We start from the raw sequence: 22,356 nt of genomic DNA, 5'->3' as shown, positions 1-22,356 counted from the left end.
CCAGGAGGGTATATACAACGTGCGACCAAACAGTGCAATGTATATAGTACAAGCATATCTATAAGTGCACTTCTGCACTAGTGGGGTTAGCACCACAGGTGCTGCTTAACGCCTGTTGCAGCGATTGTGTGACTATCAGAATGCCAGGGTCTTCCACACTTGTCTCTGTATCGTACAGAAACTGACACTAATGGCTGCCGGCGTCCTGTGCAGAGAAGGAAGCCGTGGGCGTGCCTGAGAAAGTGCGGGAATCCGGTTTCACAGTGCACACAGTGAGAGGGGTGGAGTATGCAAAACATACTCCAGCTCTCAGCGCTGCTGTGCTATGCAGCGTCACGCCCCTACCCTGACTGTCAGGCCTGTGGGCGGTAACGAAGGGAGACTAGGCCCAGAAGCCGGGGACTCGAGTTAATAAGCGCGGCCGGCGTTCAGTGCTGGCCGGCGCGGAAGTCCCCGGCGCACCACAAATCCCAGCGGCGCCTTAAATAAAAATGGCAGCGGCGGGTAGCGCGGTAGTCACCCAATACACTAACACACCCAGCAACGCTGTGGTGTGCGATGGCACTAGTGCGGACAGCGCCGCTGTCCCTGGCGCACTAACACACCCAGCAGTGCTGCCGTGTGTCTGCGCGGTCCCCACAGGGACACAGAGTACCTCCATGTAGCAGGGCCATGTCCCTGAAGATACTCCGCTCCATGTCCAGCAGATACCAGGGGCTGTGGATGGAGCACGGTCTCAGTGCCTGGAGACCGATAGAATCCCACTTCACCCAGAGCCCTGTAAAAAGGGATGGGGAAGGAAGCAGCATGTGGGCTCCAGCCTCCGTACCCGCAATGGGTACCTCAACCTTAACAAACACCTCCGACATGAAGTGGGGTGAGAAGGGAGCATGCTGGGAGCCCTGTATGGGCCCTCTTTTCTTCCATCCGACATAGTCAGCAGCTGCTGCTGACTAAACAGTGGAGCTATGCGTGGATGTGTTGCCTCCTTCGCACAAAGCACAAAACTGGTGAGCCAGTGATCCCACTGGGGGTGTATAGCCAGAAGGGGAGGGGCCTTACACTTTTAAGTGTAATACTTTGTGTGGCCTCCGGAGGCAATAGCTATACACCCAATTGTCTGGGTCTCCCAATTAGGAGCGAAAAAGAAAAGGGAATCTGTCACTAGGTTTTTGATACCCCATCTGAGAGCAGCAATAATGTAGAGACAGAGACCCTGATTCCAGTTGTGTCACTTACTGAGCTGTTTGCTGTCATTTTGATAAAAGCAAACTACCTGGCAGCAGGACAAATAGTCCTGTAATGAGCAATGATAACCTACCACTAATTAAACTGTGATTTTATCAAAGCTACATTAAGTAGCTCAGCAAGTGTTGTGTCAGCTGGAATTAGGGTCTGTGTCCCTATGTTATGCTCCTCTCAGATTAGGTGGCAAAAACCTGGTGACAGATTCCCCTTAATGTGGGGAAAAGTGGAGTGGATTCTGATTTATGCATTTTAAAAAAGAGAATTTTGTTTACTTACCGTAAATTCTTTTTCTTGTAGTTCCGTATTGGGAGACCAAGACATTGGGTGTATAGCTTCTGCCTCCGGAGGACACACAAAGTACTACACTAAAAAGTGTAGCTCCTCCCTCTGAGCATATACACCCCCTGGATAACCAGATCTAGCCAGTTTAGTGCAAAAGCTGAAGGAGAATAGCCACCCACAAGTAAAGACAGAGCAAGAACAGGAAAAACCGGAGACTCTGTCCACGACAACAGCCGGTGATAACACGCGGAACAAGAAACTGCCAACAGGCAACAGGGAGGGTGCTGGGTCTCCCAATACGGAACTACAAGAAAAAGAATTTACGGTAAGTAAACAAAATTCTCTTTTTCTTTATCGTTCCTATGGGAGACCCAGACATTGGGACGTCTCAAAGCAGTCCATGGGTAGGAATAAACAGAAAAACTGAGAAGTAGGCAGAGCCTAACTTCACAAATGGGCGACAGCCGCCTGAAGGATGAGTCTGCCCAAGCTCGCATCTGCCGAAGCATGAGCATGCACTTGGTAGTGCTTTGAAAAGGTATGCAGGCTAGTCCAAGTGGCAGCCTGACAGACTTGCTGAGCCGTAGCCTGGTGCCTGAAAGCCCAAGAGGCACCGACAGCTCTGGTCGAGTGTGCCTTGATCCCCGGCGGGGGAGGCACCTGAGTACACTCGTAGGCATCGGAAATGGCCGACCTAATCCAACGAGCTAAGGTCGGCTTAGAAGCCGAGAGGCCCTTACGCCGACCTGTGGTTAGCAGAAAAAGAGAGGTGCACCGCCTAAGAACAGAGGTGCGAGACACATAGATCCGGAGCGCCCGCACCAGATCCAGAGTATGCAATGCTTTTTCAAAGCAATGAACAGGAGCCAGACAAAAGGAAGGTAGGGAAATGTCCAGGTGGAAAGGAGAAACCACCTTAGGGAGAAAATCCGGAGTCGGACGGAGAACCACCTTGTCTTGATGAAAAACCAAAACAGGTGACTCCGAAGAGAGCGCAGCCAAATCAGAGACTCTCCTGAGGGAAGTTATGGCCACTAGAAAGACCACTTTCTGTGAAAGACGAAACAAAGAAACCTCCCTAAGAGGCTCAAAGGGGGGTTTCTGCAAGGCCGTGAGGACCAAATTTAGGTCCCAGGGATCCAAGGGCTGCCGGTAAGGCGGAATGATGTGAGACGCGCCCTGCATGAAGGTGTGGACCTGAGCCAGCCGGGCGATACGCCGCTGGAACAGCACTGACAGCGCCGAGACTTGTCCCTTGAGGGAATTGAGGGATAGTCCTAGCTGCAGACCGGACTGTAGAAAGGACAGAAGGGTCGGCAAGGAAAAAGGCCAAGGAGCATGGCCAGAAGAGCGACACCAGGACAGGAAAATTCTCCAGGTCCTGTGATAGATTTTGGCCGAGGAAGACTTCCGAGCCCGAGTCATAGTGGAGATGACTTCAGGAGGAATTCCAGAAGCCGTCAAGATCCAGGACTCAAGAGCCACGCCGTCAATCTGAGAGCCGCAGAATTCTGGCGGAAAAACGGACCTTGTGAGAGAAGGTCTGGACGGTCCGGAAGATGCCACGGCACCTCTACGGACAGATGGAGCAGGTCTGGGTACCAAGCTCGCCTGGGCCAGTCCGGAGCAATGAGGATGACCCGACGGCCCTCCATTCTGATCTTGCGCAGAACTCTGGGCAAGAGAGCTAGAGGGGGAAACACGTAGGACAGACGAAACTGGGACCAATCTTGAACCAGAGCGTCCGCTGCAAAGGCCTGAGGATCGTGGGAGCGAGCCACGTAAACCGGAACCTTGTTGTTGTGCCGGGATGCCATTAGATCCACTTCCGAAGTGCCCCACTTGCGGCAGATTGACTGAAACACTGCCGGATGCAGGGACCACTCGCCACCGTCCACGGTTTGACGGCTGAGATAATCTGCTTCCCAGTTTTCCACGCCTGGGATGTGGACTGCGGATATGGTGGACTTGGAGTCCTCCGTCCATTGAAGGATGCGTTGAAACTCCAACATTGCCAGGCGGCTGCGTGTCCCGCCTTGGTGATTGATGTAGGCAACCGCTGTCGCGTTGTCTGACTGGACTCGGATGTGCATGCCCGCCAACAGGTGGTGAAAGGCTAGGAGAGCTAGAAGCACAGCTCTTGTTTCCAGCACATTGATCGAGAGGGCTGACTCGGACGGAGTCCAAGTGCCCTGCGCTCGGTGGTGGAGACATACCGCTCCCCAGCCGGATAGACTGGCATCCGTGGTGAGGATCACCCAGGACGGGGCCAGGAAAGAGCGCCCCTGAGACAGAGAGAGGGGCCGAAGCCACCACTGAAGGGAGCTCCTGGTCTGTGGCGACAGAGCCACTAGCCTGTGCAAGGAGGAAGTCTGCTTGTCCCAACAGCGGAGAATGTCCAGCTGCAGAGGACGTAGATGGAACTGGGCAAAGGGAACAGCCTCCATTGACGCCACCATCTGACCCAGCACCTGCATTAGGTGCCTGATGGAATGACGGCGGGGCCTCAGCAGAGAGCGCACCGCCAGATGGAGGGACTGCTGTTTGACTAAGGGCAGCTTCACAAGTGCAGGCAGAGTCTCGAACTGCATCCCTAGGTACGTGAGCCTCTGGGTCGGAGTCAGAGTGGATTTGGGCAGATTGACAAGCCACCCGAATTGGGCTAGAGTGGCGAGAGTGAGCGAGACTACGCTGACAGTCTGCGCTGGATGAAGCCTTGACTAGAAGGTCGTCCAGGTAAGGAATCACTGCCAACCCCTGGAGGTGCAGAACCGCAACCACTGCTGCCATGACCTTGATGAATACTCGAGGGGCCGTGGCTAACCCAAAGGGGAGAGCCACGAATTGGAAATGTTCCTCTCCGATTGCAAAACGTAGCCAACGCTGGTGTGAAACTGCAATTGGCACATGCAGATAGGCATCTCTGATGTCGATGGATGCCAGGAAATCTCCTTGGGTCATTGAGGCAATGACTGATCGCAGAGACTCCATGCGAAAATGCCGCACCTGAACATGCTTGTTGAGAAGCTTGAGATCCAGGATGGGCCGGAAGGAACCGTCCTTTTTGGGGACTAGGAAGAGATTTGAGTAGAAACCTCTGAACCGTTTCCGGGCGGGAACCGGTACAATTACTCCGTTGGCCTGCAAGGATGCCACGGCCTGAGAGAAGGCGGCGGCCTTGGAGCAGGGGGGAGTTGACAGAAAAAATCTGTTTGGCGGGCTGGAAGAGAATTCTATCCTGTAGCCGTGGGAGATGATATCCCGCACCCACTGATCGGAGACGTGTTGAAACTACACGTCGCCAAAGTGGGAGAGCCTGCCACCGACTAAGGACGTTGCTGGCGCGGCCAGATAGTCAAGAGGAGGCTGCCTTAGTGGCAGCAGCTCCTGCGGTCTTCTGTGGACGCGCCTTTGTGCGCCAGTTGGATTTTTGGTCCTTGGCTGAGTTAGTGGACGAGGCCGAGGGCTTAGAGGATGACCAGTTGGAGGAACGAAAGGAACGAAACCTCGACTGGTTCCTACCCTGGGCAGGTTTCCTGGTTTTGGTTTGTGGCATGGAAGTACTCTTCCCGCCAGTAGCTTCCTTAATAATTTCATCCAGTTGTTCACCGAATAGCCTGGATCCAGCAAAAGGGAGCCCAGCAAGGTACTTCTTTGAAGAAGCATCTGCCTTCCACTCTCGAAGCCACAAGATCCTGCGGATAGCGAGGGAATTAGCCGAAGCCACCGCAGTGCGGTGAGAAGCCTCCAGCATGGCAGACATGGCATAGGATGAAAAAGCTGAAGCTTGGGAAGTTAAGGCAACCATTTCGGGCATAGATTCCCTGGTGAGGGAATGCATCTCCTCTAGAGAAGCAGAGATGGCTTTGAGAGCCCACACTGCTGCAAAAGATGGGGAGAACGAGGCCCCTGCCGCCTCATATACAGATTTGGCCAGAAGGTCAACCTGGCGGTCAGTGGAATCCTTGAGAGGTGCCATCATCCACTGATACAACGGTCCGGGCTGAGAGTCTAGACACCGGGGGGTCTACCTTTGGTGAATGAGCCCACTCCTTGACCACCTCAGGTGGAAAGGGCAAACGGTCATCAGAACCACGCTTTGGGAAGCGTTTGTCAGGACAGGCCCTAGGCTTGGTCACAGTGGCCTGAAAACTGGAGTGGTTAAAGAACACACTCCTTGTCCTCTTAGGCAAGGTAAACTGGTGCTTTTCTGCCAGAGAGGGTTGCTCCTCTGATACTGGCGGATTGAGATCCAGTACGGAATTAATGGACGCAATCAAATCACTAACATCTGAGTCACTTTCGGACAGATCAATGGGGCACATGGAGGTAGCCTCCGAGCCCCCAGTAAAGGCATCCTCCTCGTCCTGTGAGTCAGCTCTTGAATCAGAGCCGCGGGACGAGGAAGGAGAGGGAGCCCTGCGTCTCCTCTTAGGAGGACGGGGTCTGGAACCAGATGATGAATCCTCTGTGAGCTCCGCTGAGAGAGCCCTAGCAGCAGAGGCACCCTGTGAAGGGGGCTGATGCATGTTCAGCAAAGTCCAGGACAGCTGTCCCATGGAGTCGGCAAAAGACTGGGAGATTGACCTAGAGAAGGATTCTACCCAAGCCAGGGGTTCAGCCACAGGAGCCGGAGCAGCCGGAAAGACCACTGGGGGGGCGATTCCAGGCTGAGGCATTGTCAGGGCAGAGCAGGCATCACAATGTGGATATGTGCTCGGTTCAGGCAGCACGAGCTTACATGCAGTGCATACTGAATATAGCTTTGGAGCCTTGCTCCTCGTGTGAGACATGCTGCTGAAGTGGGGGCTCTTGCCAGAGTGACCCCCAGAGAGTATATACGGAGACCCACAACCAGAGGTTGTGGCTTACCAGACCGCTGGAGCGGTGTTGTGTGCCCTCCAGATCTCAAAGCCCGGACCCCCAAGCACCTCAGCAGGGATGCTGCAGCCAGTGCTGATTGCAGAGAAAACGCTGATAAAATGGCGCCGGAGCGAGGAGAGGGGGCGGGGCCAACCCTGAGAGCGGGATCTGGAGGGCCAAAAGAGACTTACAGGGGAGGAGACATGTACTCAGTGAGGATTGTCTCTCCCCTGTGCAGAACGGCCGCTGGGCGGAGCCACACTGTCCCTCTGCATGAAAGACATGCGAGGGCAGTGAAACGGAAAGTAGGCCTCCGGCGAAGCCGGGGCCTAAATTTGAGCGGTGTGGCCGGCGCGCAGGCAACATCGGCGCGGTTCTCAGGCGATAGCCAGAGAACCCGCCGGAAATGTCACAAAAAACACTCAGCACACTCTCCCCACATAATAAAAGTACAGGGACCCCCAGAACATAAACGTCTCAGGTACTTAGCTTGCTGAGACGCAGGGCCATGTCCCTGGGGATGAGTGCTCCGTCCAGCAGGATCCTGAAGGGCTGCGGATGGAGACCGGTCTCCTGCAAAGCATGGAGAACCGTGCAGGCTCCCACTTCAAGCCAGAGCCCGAGGGATGGTGAAGGAGCGCGGCATGTAAGGCTCCAGCCTTGGAATCAACCTTAACAACACCGCTGACACAGTGGGGTGAGAAGGGACATGCTGAGGGTCCAGACTTGGACCCGCTTTTCTTCAAAATCTTTCCAAAAATGAAAAATCAGATGAGAATGCATGTGTGGATGTATGCCTCCTGAACACAAAACAATGAACTGGCTAGATCTGGTTATCCAGGGGGTGTATAAGCTCAGAGGGAGGAGCTACACTTTTTAGTGTAGTACTTTGTGTGTCCTCCGGAGGCAGAAGCTATACACCCAATGTCTGGGTCTCCCATAGGAACGATAAAGAAACTTTTTTTATTGCATATTTATTTTTAGCCGTCTTGGGGAACTTGATCTTGCAATCCTTTGATTACTTATTCCATATATTGCAAAACAAAAGTATTGCAATATATAGTTCAAATTGCGGTGCCCAATGAAGCTCAGCCTGTGGCAAGTTCTAAGACAGCTGGCCCTCAAAAGCCATGGTAATCTATCGATACCCCATAATTGCGTTGGAATGATGGATGCCAGTGTGCGCACAATAGTGAGTGTTTTATTACAGTGCCGCTATCAAGACTGGACTAAGTTAGCTATGTAACAGCAGTATCTACCACCTGTGTAGGGAACTCTACTCGAGTCTTCTTCACACTTACAGACCCCAGGTACATGCATATGCACTAAGGGGTGGACATACGTGTATACTCACAACACATCAACATACTCTTACCTCTGCCGTCAGCTGCCTCTGAGCCTCTTTAGATGCTTGCAAATGAATTCTCAACTCTTCTTTCTCTATCGCACTCTGTTAAATACAAAATATGCATTTCCTCATAGTTTATAAAATATATCATCCCATATTTGTTTGGTGCACTATACAGATCTATTGTAATAGCTAAAATTACAGAATTACACAGAAATTGAGAAGATAAAGATTAGAGTGCACCAATTACCAGGATTTTCCTATATAAGCTAAAGCCAGTGCTATACTGGCACTTTCAGGCTGATTCTATACATAAATGTAGTGGTCAGCTCGGATGTTTAGGTTTTGAAACACGAGCAAGTAAAGTTTGTAAAATGAGCAGCATTTTGAATGACAGCAGCCGCCGATCAGCTGATAGCTGGTGGGGTATTCATAGTGATTCCCGCCCCCTTGGCTATCCATCCTCCCTATTATTTATGCTAATTAAATTATAGAATCGTTTTACTATTTGACTAGAAGGACTTGGGCTAATGTCATACCCATGTGACAAGACGGGGTAAGGCCTCAGCCAACAGAAAAATAATGTTAATTCCTGGTATCAGCTATGTTGGTTGATATCCTTCTGGTCACATGGGTATGACATCAGCACAAGTCCTTCTAGTCAGATCGTAAAATGATTCTATAATGGAATTCGCATAAATAATAGATAGGGGGAGGATAGATAGACAAGGGGGCGGGAATCACTATGAATACCCACCCCAGCTATCAGCTGATCGGCAGCTGCTGTCATACAAAAAGCTGCTCATTTTACAAACTTTACTAGCTTGAGTTTCAAAACCTAAAACATCCGAGCTGACAACTACAGGTATGTATAGAATCAGCCTGATAGTGCCAGTATAGCACTGGCTTTAGGTTATATACGAAAATCCTAATGATTGGTTCCCTTTAAGATTTGTTAAGGAGAGTTAAGTAGTCGGTCCATGTGGAGGCCGGCAGGAGCAGATCCATACCTCCCTCAGCTTGTGCTGGAGGTCCACAATCTGTGACAGAACAGTGGATATCTCCTCCTGGTATCGTACAATCTCCTCAGACTTGTTGGATAACTCATCAGTCAGGTGACCGATCTGGGCATTGGATTCCCCTGCAACGAGATTTTGTAATACATGAGTTTTTGTTTCAAGACACATGGTTATTAATAATTTTGCATATGGTTAGTGTTTGACAGCATATAATACTATCAAGCTATCATATGTAGAAAGATTCCCTACGGCTTTAATAGAAATATGGTAAAAAAAACAAACCACAAAATGTCAGATTTATTAGAAACAAAAAAACCCCACTAGGTATCCTTTAGACAAACCAATCATATATGCCTATACTTCAGAGAAAAATCACTAAATCAAGAAAAAAAAATACAAATGCAGGAAAGAAAGTATATAGATTAGTAAACCAGTAACATAAAAAGGCAGAAGGTCCTACACGTGTATGTACACAAGGTATACAAGAATAAAAATGCATACAAGGCTAACTCCAAGCTACATACATAAATGAGTTACCAAAAGGGGTCACTTCCAATACAGTAGAGGACCATTCATAAGACACTGGTTTCGCCAGAAGTGCTCCATCCGGGGTCATATATCTGGTGAAAAGCGTATTTAGAAGAAGTATTTGAAGCAGCTCCTTGGCAAACTGATAAGTGAAGATTGTGGTCAGCTTGTATGAATTGTTACTCCTGTCTTACCCCATTAGTGGTTGTCCCTTCTTTATTATGTGACTTTACGCAGTTTTGGGCAGATTTGCTTATGGCAGGATCTAGTCTATGGCAAACCCAGAGGCCAATGTTAAACTCCTGTTTGCCACAGCAAATGGGGGGCATTGGGCTGGAAGAAGAAGTGCTGTACTTCAAAACGCCTCAGATTCTGGTGACAATATTGACAGCAGAATCAGAAGGTTAAAATGCTACGATTTGAGCAAGTTGCGGACCCAGCAGATGCAGTAGAAGCTCAGCGATATATGGGAACACTTATCCACGTCACGTGTGTTGCATTGTTTGTGGAGCGCTGTGTGTCTGCAGCGTTGTGTGTGTGTGGTGCTGTGTGTGTTGCGTGGTTTGTGTGGGTGTGTGTGTGTTTTGGGGGAGAGGTATGTTTTGTGCAGTGTGTGTGTTGGAGGAGTAGTCCTAGGGAGAGAGGGGAGTATAATAGGAGAAGTAGTCCTGGGGGGAGAGGAGTATAATAGGGGTAGTGTGTGGGGGGCGTGGCCGAGCAGGCAGAGTGTGTGGGGGGGCGTTGCTCGGGTAACTATGCAAAGCGGTTTCCATAGTTACCCGATGTGTACCATGGTTACCAGCGTACACCGGCTCCGGCACACATGTGGCGGGAGCCGAGGTAAGCTAGTAACCATGGTACACATCAGGTAACTATTCAAAGCGACAGTGCTGGTTCACTTTTTGTTTGTTGGTCTCCTGCTGTGCAGCACGCATCGGCATGTTTCACAGCGGGAGACCAACGATCTGAATAAGCAGGGAGCCAGCATACGCTGGTAACCATGGTACACAATCGGGTAATTAAGCAAAGTGGTTTCCATGGTTACCTGATGTGTACCATGGTTACCAGCGTGCGCCGGCTCCGCCACAATCCCAGCAACGCAAGGGTATGTCTCGGCTGGGTTGCCGGTGTGGGCTCCCCGGGGGTGCAGCAGTCACCTGGGAGTCGGGGCTCTGTGTGGATTCGGGAAATGCGTGCGGGGGGCAGAGCCAGGCGGAGCGTCCAATGTGTTAGGGGGCGGGGCCTGGCAGAGCGGCCAATCCGTACAGGGGGCGGGGCCAGGCCGAGCCGCGCAGCCAATGCGACAGTTGTCACTGTAATGACGTCATTTTGGAGCAAGACAGACAGAGGCAAATTATATATATATATATATATATATATATATATATATATATATATATATATATATATATATATATATATATATATATATATATATATATATATATACACACACACACGTACGTACGTACGTACGTATGTATGTATGTATGTACATATACATATATACACACACATGTCTCAAAGAATTCCAAAGACCTACATAACACAATGATTTTGTTTTTGCCCAATATGGCAGACGTCCGTTTTCTAGAACAATTACAAGTGTTATTGTTTTTTTTTTTTTTAACTACCCATATGTTGCAATGCAAGTCTTTTTATTTTCTAGTAAACTGTAAGAGCCGATAGGATCCTTGCAGCTTAAGCCACGTTTCCTGCATTCTCTGTGATTACTTGGGAAGAAACCAAGCGTGGGGTCTGATATAGCGTTTCCATAATCGCAGCATTATTGATCACTCACAAATAATTAAGACACATAAGAAGCAAACCAAGTTTCTATATTTTATGGATTGTGAGCATGGGACTTGGCAAATAGTACTCACTAATTTTTAGAAACATTCATAGTGGAAAGTAAACAAACGTATCTGGATACATTTCCGGATACATAAACTTTGACCAAAGGCAGGCAACGTGATAAAATAATAAAAAAAATAATAAAAATCCTGTACTTTGCTCATGTTCCCCTTCACGCCAATGCTTCCAGCAAGCATTGTTTACTTCATTGAGACTATGAAATACCAATCTGCCCACTGACCACTGCAGTCAATCACTGGCTGCAGCAATGTATGGCATGAGAACGACTAGGCTAGTGCAGGTAAGCTGTAGAGAGCTGCATCACTGTGGTAGCTGAGTAAACAAGGAGCATCAGGGAGCACCAGAGCAGCGGCACTGGAGCGGTGTGACCTATTATGGGTGCTAATCCATTTTTTTGTAATTACACCACATTGTCTGCCTTTGGCCTAACTTATGACTTGGAAAAAACACTTTGACTGCAATGTTACTTTATAAAACACTTACGAATTTCCTTCACACAGTCAATGACCAATTGCTGCTCTTTTTCTTCATATGATATGGTCTCTGTTGTCAGATGAGAGGCCTAAAGTAGAAGAAGCAAAGAGAATTGTAACTGGGTGAATATAAAAATGTATACATATATACACAGTGTATATACAGTACAGGTAACCCAAGCATATTTCATTGATAGGTCCTATTAAGTAGAACTGGACATACTAACTGGGATTTAGGCAATTGACTTGGAAACTGTTCAGTGAAGGCAAAAGGGCCATCTCTCCAGTCCCAAAAACTGTGCAAAATACTCACTAGGTGTTAGATAGTCGCCTCAACAACTGTACTGCCCAGTGCTCCACAGCATATCTCCATGACAGGATGGATATTAGTGAATTGGAAACAATTTCTAGGCTTAATAAAGGGGCTTTCCGAGATAAGAAAAGTCTGCAGTCAATCTATGTGATCATGTGAAAGCATAGAAGACTCATGACAGTGTGTGCAATGCACACTGCCAGGATTCAGCCTTTGAGAAACTTCTTAAAGAAAAAACAATTATATCTAGTAGTATTTGACTATTTTAGATCTACTTCAGGTTTTCCGATTTATTTATTACTTCTTTTACGCTTGCCTTGAAACATCTACTTGTAGAGCTGCAAGTCCTGGACTCAGTGGGCATTACTGGTGAAGAATATTAGCTTCTCTCCCTCCCCCCGTTCAATGATTTAGTCAGTGTCAGACAACTTTTCTCAAATATAGAACATGCAGTGTGTGAACAATACAGAACTGAAAAGGACAAAAACCATCAGTGTTTAGGAGCATGAAGTAATGCATGAGCCCGCAGGATCAGACTACACACATTTGTTTGTAGTCTGTCGCCATGGAGCTGATGCATCCAGATACAACACACTGATCTGCATAACAATTGTACACACCAAAGTATTGTACATATTTAAAAGGGGTTATCCACCATATGGAATACATTTTATTTCTTACTTAAGTGCAGATTTGTTTTTTCGGTCTAAAAAAATATTTTTTGTTCTTGGATTTCACTAAAAATGTTGTACAATTTGCATTTTATAGCCTATGTGTTGGATAAGCTACTGCTTGCTGCAAAATGGGTGAAATGAGAATCCTTCAGTAAGCGCATTATGATGGCCCAACAGGTGAGCTTGTAACTGTTTCTGTCCACATTCAGCTCTTCTCAGCTGATTTATGACCACATCAAAGTTGAATGTGCAGAGAAGTTTTGATGAAACTGAAATGCATGTATTTGGGGTTAAAATAAGGTACAAAAAAAAAAAAAGTCTCTAGAAGTGGGCAACCCCTTTAACCACCAAGGTGCTTTATTTTCAATTGACATACATACAAAGCAAATATAAAACACAGACATGAACACGCACATCGGCTATAAATGTGCTTCATTCAAAACACTGTAGGTGAACAGACAAGGTGAACATTTTACACACATAGATACACAGATTTATAGATACCAATGTTCACGCCTGTAACTGGCTTCCAGATGGGTATTTAATAAATGATCACACCTGTACCTGGGAACGTAGCGCAAAATTCTCCTCTTCCAGCTCTCGCAGTTTGCCATGCAAGTTATCCAGCTGCAGCAGCCCATGTGTGAACGAAAAGGAGTCATTAGCACGCAGAGGCGTGGAACAACTGGAGTCAGTCTCGCTCTCCTCGGAGGCAATGGACACCACCCTGAGCAGGTCATCCTTCTTGGACAGCTCATGCTGCAGCTGATTCACCTATACAGAAAACAAGGAGTGGAGCCGATATTACAATGTTACGGAATGAACCATAAAGGTAATGAATGTTATTTAGTAACTTCATATGAAAGGAAAACAAAATATCCCATCATGATTAGAAGCTGATTGTATTGTTTGATCAAAACGGCAGAAAATAAGCTTAATAGATAGTGGTAGTATATTTTTTATCTGTACACAATAAAGAGCTTAGCCCCTTAAAGGGAATCTGTTAGCAAGTGTCACAGGATAAATGGAGACAGGACAGGGGCCCCTAGGCTGGCCCTAAGACTGTGACCCTGCGCTGGCTCTTATCTTGAAGGTAGGTTTTGTTTGATGGTAGGTCCGAGCCCCCAGAGTGACCCTAAAGGCCCAGTCACACTAAACAACTTACCAGCGATCCCAACAACGATCCAACCTGATAGGGATCGCTGGTAAGTTGCTAGGAGGTTGCTGGTGAGATGTCACACTGCGACGCTCCAGCGATCCCACCAGCAACCTGACCTGGCAGGGATCGCTGGAGCGTGGCTACACGAGTTGCTGGTGAGCTCACCAGCAACCAGTGTCCCAGCCCCCAGCCAGCAGCGCCGCGTGGAAGATGCTGCGCTTGGTAACTAAGGTAAATATCGGGTAACCAACCCGATATTTACCTTGGTTACCAGCGCACGCAGCTACACGTGCAGAGAGCAGGGAGCAGCGCACACCGCTTAGCGCTGGCTCCCTGCTCTCCTAGTTACAGCACACATCGGGTTAATTACCCGATGTGTACTCTGATTACACGTGCAAGAAGCAGGAGCCGGCACTGACAGTGAGAGCGGAGGAGGCTGGTAACGAAGGTAAATATCGGGTAACCAAGGACAGGGCTTCTTGGTTACCCGATGTTTACTGTGGTTACCAGTGTCGCAGAAGCCGGCTCCTGCTGCCTGCACATTTAGTTGTTGCTGTCTCGCTGTCACACACAGCGATGTGTGCTTCACAGCGGGACAGCAACAACTAAAAAATGGCCCAGGACATTCAGCAACAACCAACAACCTCACAGCAGGGGCCAGGTTGTTGCTGGATGTCACACACAGCAACATCGCTAGCAACGTCACAAAAGTTGTTCGTTAGCAGCGATGTTGCTTAGTGTTACGGGGCCTTAACTCTTATCCGAGGCCTGATCTCCCCCCTCTCCCACACCCTCAGGGCGGGCCAGAAAACAAAAAGATAAAAACATGAACAAGGGAGAACTGAAACTCGTACACACAGCACTCAGAACACACAGGAGAAATGCACAACAGGGGGAACGCTCACACAACGCAGAAGCGCAGCACAAATAGTACCAAAACTGGGATTGATGGAGTAAAAACTGAAGCTATCATTGGCACCTCCTGGAAGGAGGCAGTGCCTAAGAACGGGAAGTGACAGCTGCAGTTGGCAATCAGCAACCTGAGCACTTAGGTCCTACTCACCAGTCTGCAGAAATTAACTCCTGCAGAGCTGTAGACCAGTGAACCTGAACCAGCCGACGCACAGTTCTGACTGAACAATTCTGAAGCCTCAGTTGCTTGTCAGGCGCTGCAGTGTGAACAGAGTCTTACACCACAGAGCAAGCAGGTGTGTGCAGAGCTAAACATCGCATGACAGCTGCTTTTTGATATGTAATGTGAGAACAGAGTGATTTAGGGGCAGGATCTTATACCAATGATATGTTACTTACTGGGCTGTGTGCTGCTGTTTCAATAAACTCACTGTTTTATCAGCAGGAGATTATCACTACAGGACTAGTTGTCTCATGCCATGTAGTCCTCCTGCTCTTTGGAACCAAGCCTCCATCACTGGCAGCTTTCTGCTAATGGACAGTGTACACAAAAAGCAACCAAACAGTGGTGTAGTCAGAGTTCTAGAGTGCTCAGCAGTCAGAGAACTGCTAGATCTGAAGCAAGCAATACAGTGATTTTATCAAAATTGCAGCAAGTAGATCAATAAATGACATCACTGGAATCAGGGTCTCTGCGCCTACATCATTGTGTTCTCAGAATGCATAGCAAAAACCGGCTGACGTTCCTTTTAGGAACTTCATACGGGGCTATGGTCTAAATAATGCATTTTTAAGATGGGTTGTTATAGATGTAGCAATACAGATCATGTATATATTTATTTTACTACAATATAGCAATTTAACAATAAAAAAAAAAGTTTTTGATTAAAAAAAAATAAATAAAGTGTCTGTTTACCATTTTCTTTTTTCCACTACGAAAATTGTGATCACTTGGTTGCTGTTGCCATAAACTTTTATTTTATTTTTTATGGCTCTTGGTTTACCAATTAAAATTACAGAGATGACAGATGTAGACACCTTCCTTAGGCCTCAGCGGCCTTGAAAACTAAACAGTACCCCTCAATTACATTACAAGGGAGCAGATCGGATGTCAGAGGGAGAATAATCACTGAAGGGTTGAAAAGGGCAGAGCCACAGCAGGCGCCCACACACATGGCATCATTTCACGCTTCATCTTATTATATTTGCCTCTACTCGCTGGTTCCTATCTTCTGCTGCAGTTTCTTTTTTATCTGCACACCTCTATGGTTGCATTTTCTTGGCATATGCGGTATTTGAATTAATCTGCCCCGGCCAAACAACCTCAGGGATTTCAGGTTTTGCAGGCAATTTCTTCCTACCTGTCTGACAGATGGTATGTGATTTATTCAGCGCAATTTCACCTGCATTTCCCTTTTCATTCCTTGATATTTATAATATCTTACATTGTTTTTTTAAGGTGTTATTTCTTATTTTATGGCCTGCTGACCTAAATATTTCATATAGATACTTTAGTGACTTGGGCAACATTGTTTGTAATACACATCTCAGGAACTATTTTGGCATTCACATAAGTTATTTATTAGGCTTATTAATGTAACGTTATCATAGGGTTGCTGGTTTTTTTTTTTTAGCCCTTTGGCTTTTTAAACGTTTTCGATGTTTTTAACCATTTGATGTTTACTTGGCTTCCATTGAGTAAGTGACATTTATTGCATACTTCTTTTTAGTTTCATGGATTTGTATTCCAGTATGCATACTTGTTGATCCCCTTGTTCTTGGTAGTGCCCTCAGTTTTTCTGTCTTCAGGAGGGCACTCCTCCTCCTAGGATTCCTGCTTGCAAGGGGTAGTGCACTACTGCTGATTGGAATTACAGAACAGCAGCAAGGTTAAGCTTCTGGTCTTTGATGCAGCAATGTCAGAGGAGCAAAATGACATGAAGGCTGGCTGGATCCAGTGATCAGTCATCTGAAGAGCAGCTCTAGCTAGCTGTGTAGCAAAGAGCTTGGAAGCGCTGTGCTCCTTGCCTAAGCTTCGAGATGGCCAATAACAAAGGAACAATGAATAAAATTAAAAATGCCTCCATCCTTGAGACTGGTGGGAATGAGTGATGAGTGAGCACTACCATGCTCAGGTGCTCGGTACTCTTAACGAGCAGGTTGGACTCAACTCCTGTACTGAGTATAATGAAAGTAAATAGGGAACTAGAGCATTTTTCCAAAAGATATTCTGGAAAAATGCTCAAGTTTCCCATTGACTTCCATTATGGTCAATACTTACGCCGAGCTCACCAGAGCGTCTGACCTCCTCGTTTCGAGTACCGAGCACCGGAGCATGGTATTGCTCGCTCATCACTAGTGGGGATTTTTAATGAGATTGCAAAAATGCTTAATTAGAGAAGCACAACTCCTTTAACACTAGAACTACTGAGGTAGTCATTTTCACGACTTTGCACCATGTATTTCTATATAGGTGTCACGAGTCCAGTAGTTCTAGTGTTAAAGCGACAGATCTTGTTATTCAGTAATATAGTGTATAAGACATGGTTCCAATTAACATAATTAAAAATACTCACATGATCTAACGCTTGAGACAGCTGCTCTTCCAAGGACTCATTCTGCTCAGTCAAGATGTGGTTTCTTTTCAGAAGTGCCTGCCCAATGCGAGCCGCCAACTCAAGATCTCGGTCTCTCTGCATGGAGAGAACAAAAAAATGAAACCTACCCATAGAGATCTATATACAATATACATGATCGGAGATGAATGATACTTTCCATTAGTGTATGTCATTTACCTGTCACCATGTATATTATATTTCTCTTTTTGTATTATTAAGAATTTTAATTTATATAGCGCCAACATATTCCACAGCACATTACAATTAAGGAGGGATATTAACAATGACAATACAAAGTAACAATTGATCAGTTACAGAAGGAGTGATGGCCCTGCTCACAAGCTTTCAATCTATACAGGAAATGGGGCGACAATACATAAAAATTGCTTGTCATGTATGATCCATGCATCATTATATTAAATAGGGCATTTCAAAAAGCTGCATGATCTGTCTAACTGCAGTTGCCATATGCTATTGGGTGCATGGAGGATATGGACATAGATGAATAAAAAGGAGCAGATTCTGATAAAAATTTAGAGAAAACAGGGAAGAGTTAGATCAGTGAGTTGAGGGGCTATGCCTGTTGTTAAAAAACACTTATAAATGTGGGGGCGAGGTATTAGTCGGATTGTCTGGGGTAGTGCATTCCAGAAAACTGGAGCAGCACAAGAGAAGTCTTGGAGACGGAGGTGCAAGGTTCCGATTATGAAGGATGTTTGACTTAAATCAGTTGCAGAACGGAGAGCACGGGGAGGGTGATAAACATGAGGGATTAGATATAGGATGGTGCAGACTTGTGGAGAGCTTTGTGGGTGAGAGATAAGTTTGTATTGTATTCTGTAGCAAATGGGTAACCAGTGCAATGACTGGCACATGGTGGAAGTGACGCGGCTGGGCAAAGATGACCCTGGCTGCTGCATTCAGGATTGAAGAGGATAAAGTTTGGTTAGATGGAGAGAGATCAGTAGATAGTTGTAATAGTCCAGGCGAGAAGGAAGAAGGGCGACAATGAAGGGAATTTTGTTTACTTACCGTAAATTCCTTTTCTTCTAGCTCCTATTGGGAGACCCAGACAATTGGGGTGTATAGCTTCTGCCTCCGGAGGCCACACAAAGTATTACACTTTAAAAAGTGTAACCCCTCCCCTCTGCCTATACACCCTCCCGTGCCTCACGGGCTCCTCAGTTTTGGTGCAAAAGCAGGAAGGAGGAAACTTATAAATTGGTCTAAGGTAAATTCAATCCGAAGGATGTTCGGAGAACTGAAAACCATGAACCAAAAGAACAATTCAACATGAACAACATGTGTACACAAAAGAACAACAGCCCGAAGGGCACAGGGGCGGGTGCTGGGTCTCCCAATAGGAGCTAGAAGAAAAGGAATTTACGGTAAGTAAACAAAATTCCCTTCTTCTTTGTCGCTCCATTGGGAGACCCAGACAATTGGGACGTCCAAAAGCAGTCCCTGGGTGGGTAAAAGAATACCTCGAGAAAAAGAGTCGAAAAAAACGACCCCCTCTTACAGGTGGGCAACAGCCGCCTGAAGGACTCGCCTACCTAGACTGGCGTCTGCCGAAGCATAGGTATGCACCTGATAGTGTTTCGTGAATGTGTGCAGACTAGACCAGGTAGCCGCCTGACACACCTGCTGAGCCGTAGCCTGGTGCCGCAGTGCCCAGGACGCACCCACGGCTCTGGTAGAATGGGCTTTCAGCCCTGAAGGAATCGGAAGCCCAGAAGAACGGTAGGCTTCAAGAATCTGTTCCTTGATCCACCGAGCCAAGGTTGACTTGGACGCCTGCGACCCCTTACGCTGGCCAGCGACAAGGACAAAGAGCGCATCAGAACGGCGCAGGGGCGCCGTGCGAGACACGTAGAGCCGGAGAGCTCTCACTAGATCTAACAAGTGCAAATCCTTTTCACATTGGTGAACTGGATGAGGGCAAAATGAAGGTAAGGAGATATCCTGATTAAGATGAAAAGGGGATACCACCTTAGGGAGAAATTCCGGGACCGGACGCAGAACCACCTTATCCTGGTGAAAAACCAGGAAGGGGGCTTTGCATGACAACGCTGCTAGCTCCGACACTCTACGGAGCGATGTAACTGCCACTAGAAAAGCCACCTTCTGCGAAAGACGTGATAAAGAAACATCCCGCAGCGGCTCGAAAGGTGGTTTCTGAAGAGCCCTTAGGACCCTGTTAAGATCCCAGGGTTCCAGCGGCCGCTTGTAAGGTGGGACTATGTGGCAAACTCCCTGCAGGAATGTGCGGACCTGCGGAAGCCTGGCTAGACGCTTTTGAAAAAACACGGAAAGCGCCCATACTTGTCCTTTGAGAGAGCCGAGAGACAAACCCTTATCCATTCCGGACTGAAGGAAGGAAAGAAACGTGGGTAAGGCAAACGGCCAGGGGGTAAAACCCTTATCAGAGCACCAGGATAAGAAGATCCTCCAAGCCCTGTGATAGATCTTGGCGGACGTTGGTTTCCTGGCCTGTCTCATAGTGGCAATGACATCTTGAGATAACCCTGAGGACGCTAGGAGCCAGGACTCAATGGCCACACAGTCAGGTTGAGGGCCGCAGAATTCAGATGGAAAAATGGCCCTTGAGACAGCAAGTCTGGACGGTCTGGGATTGCCCACGGTTGACCCACCGTGAGGTGCCACATATCCGGGTACCACGACCTCCTCGGCCAGTCTGGAGCGACGAGGATGGCGCGGCGGCAGTCGGACCTGATCTTGCGTAACACTCTGGGCAGCATCGCCAGAGGAGGAAACACATAGGGAAGTCGAAACTGCGACCAACCCTGAACTAATGCGTCCGCCGCCAGAGCTCTGTGATCTTCAGACCGTGCCATGAATGCCGGGACTTTGTTGTTGTGCCGAGACGCCATGAGATCGACGTCCGGCGTTCCCCAGCGGCAACAGATCTCTCGAAACACGTCCCTCCTTCAACACAAAGCATAAAACTGAGGAGCCCGTGAGGCACGGGAGGGTGTATAGGCAGAGGGGAGGGGTTACACTTTTTAAAGTGTAATACTTTGTGTGGCCTCCGGAGGCAGAAGCTATACACCCCAATTGTCTGGGTCTCCCAATGGAGCGACAAAGAAATTAGTTTTTGCAGTTTCAGAGGTGAGAAAATGTCGGACTTTGGAGATGTTTTAAAGATGCAGGTGACAGAAGTGAGTGAATATAGGGAATAAAGGAAAGCTGTAAAATAAGAACCAAGATTTTTCGGACTATTAGACGCAGTTTTCTGGTGGAAAGTAGGGGGTGCATCTTCTTGTCCGAAATGTACCTGGCTCGCTGTTGGGGGAAGGCAGCAATGGAGTGTGGTCATAGGAGGCAGGAGCAGAGTCACCGCTGAAAGAAGACGGCAGCGGCACAAGTGGGATGATCACGTGTCTGCCATTAAAGAAAATGAATATTGACTGCATCCCAGGCACAATCCCGCCCCCGCTGGGCGCCGACGTAAGTGATCGTACATGACTGTGAAGATTTTTAATAGCACTGACGCTGATGCCAAAAAGTGGCCAGGTTATGTGCCTGGGTAGCAGTGAATATTTATTTTGGGTTAGCTGGCAGTTGACGTCGGAGTGTGACTGGGGTTGCATGGCCGTGACATCATGCGCTGCCCATTGCTTTTATGGTGAAGACAGTAACCAGCATCAGAACAGGAGCTGCTGGAGGAGTGGAGAGGTGAGTGAATCATTTTTTTTTTTTGTGTGTGTTAAAAAAATGCAGCATAACGGGATCCATATATACCAGGATGGGGAACAGATATATCAGAAAGGGGCCCAAGGTGGGGAACATATATAACAGGATGGGCCCAGAATTGGGAACATATACAAACCAGGATGGGGGACATTGATACAGAATTGGGGGGGGGGACATTACCCCCATAACAGCGTGTCATGATCACATTTTTCAGTTCATTTTTTTTTCCTCCTCTAAAACCTACGTGCATCTTATGGTCTGAAAATTATGGTAATTACATTTTTGTGCATCTCTATAGACACAATAGAGAAGGCAATAAAAGTATCTCTTAAAACACAACTGTTGTTTTCATTTTTATTTCATAAACTCAACAGAACACATGAAAATAAGCAACTTTGTAATATATCTTAAAAGACAAATCTGCTTCTTTCTCTGCCAGAGGTCATGAGTCATTATCAAAATTCTCAATCCGGAGGTAAAATCTGTATTCGGTGAAGACAGACTTGCTGTCATGCTCTGGAATCGATTTGGTGACCACAGCATGCTATATCTCTGTCCATGTCCTGATTGTCTGTTACTTTGCTTCTTTCCATTTGGTTTGTAGTTATTAGGTGTTTTCATTTGCTCATTTACTCACCCATCACATTTTGAGTGTGGCTATTTATACTTTCCTTATGCGGATTGTCTCTGCTGGCAATATCCCTATCTGGATCCTACCCTGGTGTGAAGGATTTATGCCTGTCAGAGCCCAGCTTGGTATTTGCTCTTTGTGGTCTCACTTATCTAACCTACTCCTTGCTCCTGTTTATACTTACATTGTAGGCGGTTATTCTTACTTGCAGTAACCACTTCACCTTTATCCACGAGCGCACTTGTTTTAGGTTTCCACGCCTTGGATCCTTACCCATGTCTGCTCGCTTTGCCTATTCTGGGTTGTAGTGCTCTGCTTCCAAAGGAGGTATGAGAGACAACTCGACAGCCTCTCAGGCAGCAGGTCCGAGTTATGATTTCCTAGTGTTGCGGCTAGGGTTATTACAGCCTGTGTAGGTGCCACAAAGGACTGTACAGCTAGGAATACTAGTGTGAACAGGAACCAGTAAGGTAAGATGGCAGTGATAAGAGATAGCCTTTATTTACCTGTGCTGGAATACTCAGGTACATAACACTTTCCCATTACTGAGATGAGAGAAGGCAGTTGTTACAGATGAGATTCAATGACGACAAGAGGAGGGAGGAGCTACAGGGAAGGGGAGGAGCTAGCGGCAGAGCTCTGCTCCAGCTTCTATCTGCATAGAACAGTGATAGCCAACCTTTTGAGCTTGGTGCG

At 47.3% G+C, this 22,356-nt stretch overlaps 1 protein-coding gene across 7 annotated transcripts in view; it reads right to left on the bottom strand.

The window, feature by feature from the left end:
- The window catches only part of TRAK2 (trafficking kinesin protein 2), a 116,463-nt gene that overhangs the window by 36,285 nt on the left and 57,822 nt on the right, over positions 1-22,356 (bottom strand). For 5 of the 7 annotated variants that reach the window (XM_075317618.1, XM_075317623.1, XM_075317621.1 and 2 more), the window contains 5 exons: positions 17,271-17,387; positions 13,182-13,397; positions 11,647-11,725; positions 8,752-8,882; positions 7,769-7,843 (listed from right to left, as the gene is read on the bottom strand). In XM_075317618.1, the coding sequence (XP_075173733.1) occupies positions 7,769-7,843; positions 8,752-8,882; positions 11,647-11,725; positions 13,182-13,397; positions 17,271-17,387 (618 nt within the window). The remainder of the gene's footprint in view (positions 1-7,768; positions 7,844-8,751; positions 8,883-11,646; positions 11,726-13,181; positions 13,398-17,270; positions 17,388-22,356) is intronic. The other 2 variants (XM_075317622.1, XM_075317624.1) reach the window with 1 other exon arrangement.

This window comes from Anomaloglossus baeobatrachus, chromosome 7 (genome assembly GCF_048569485.1).
Source record: "Anomaloglossus baeobatrachus isolate aAnoBae1 chromosome 7, aAnoBae1.hap1, whole genome shotgun sequence".
In the NCBI taxonomy this organism is placed as follows: Eukaryota; Metazoa; Chordata; class Amphibia; order Anura; family Aromobatidae; genus Anomaloglossus; species Anomaloglossus baeobatrachus.
This window is presented reverse-complemented; position numbering and strand designations above follow the sequence as displayed.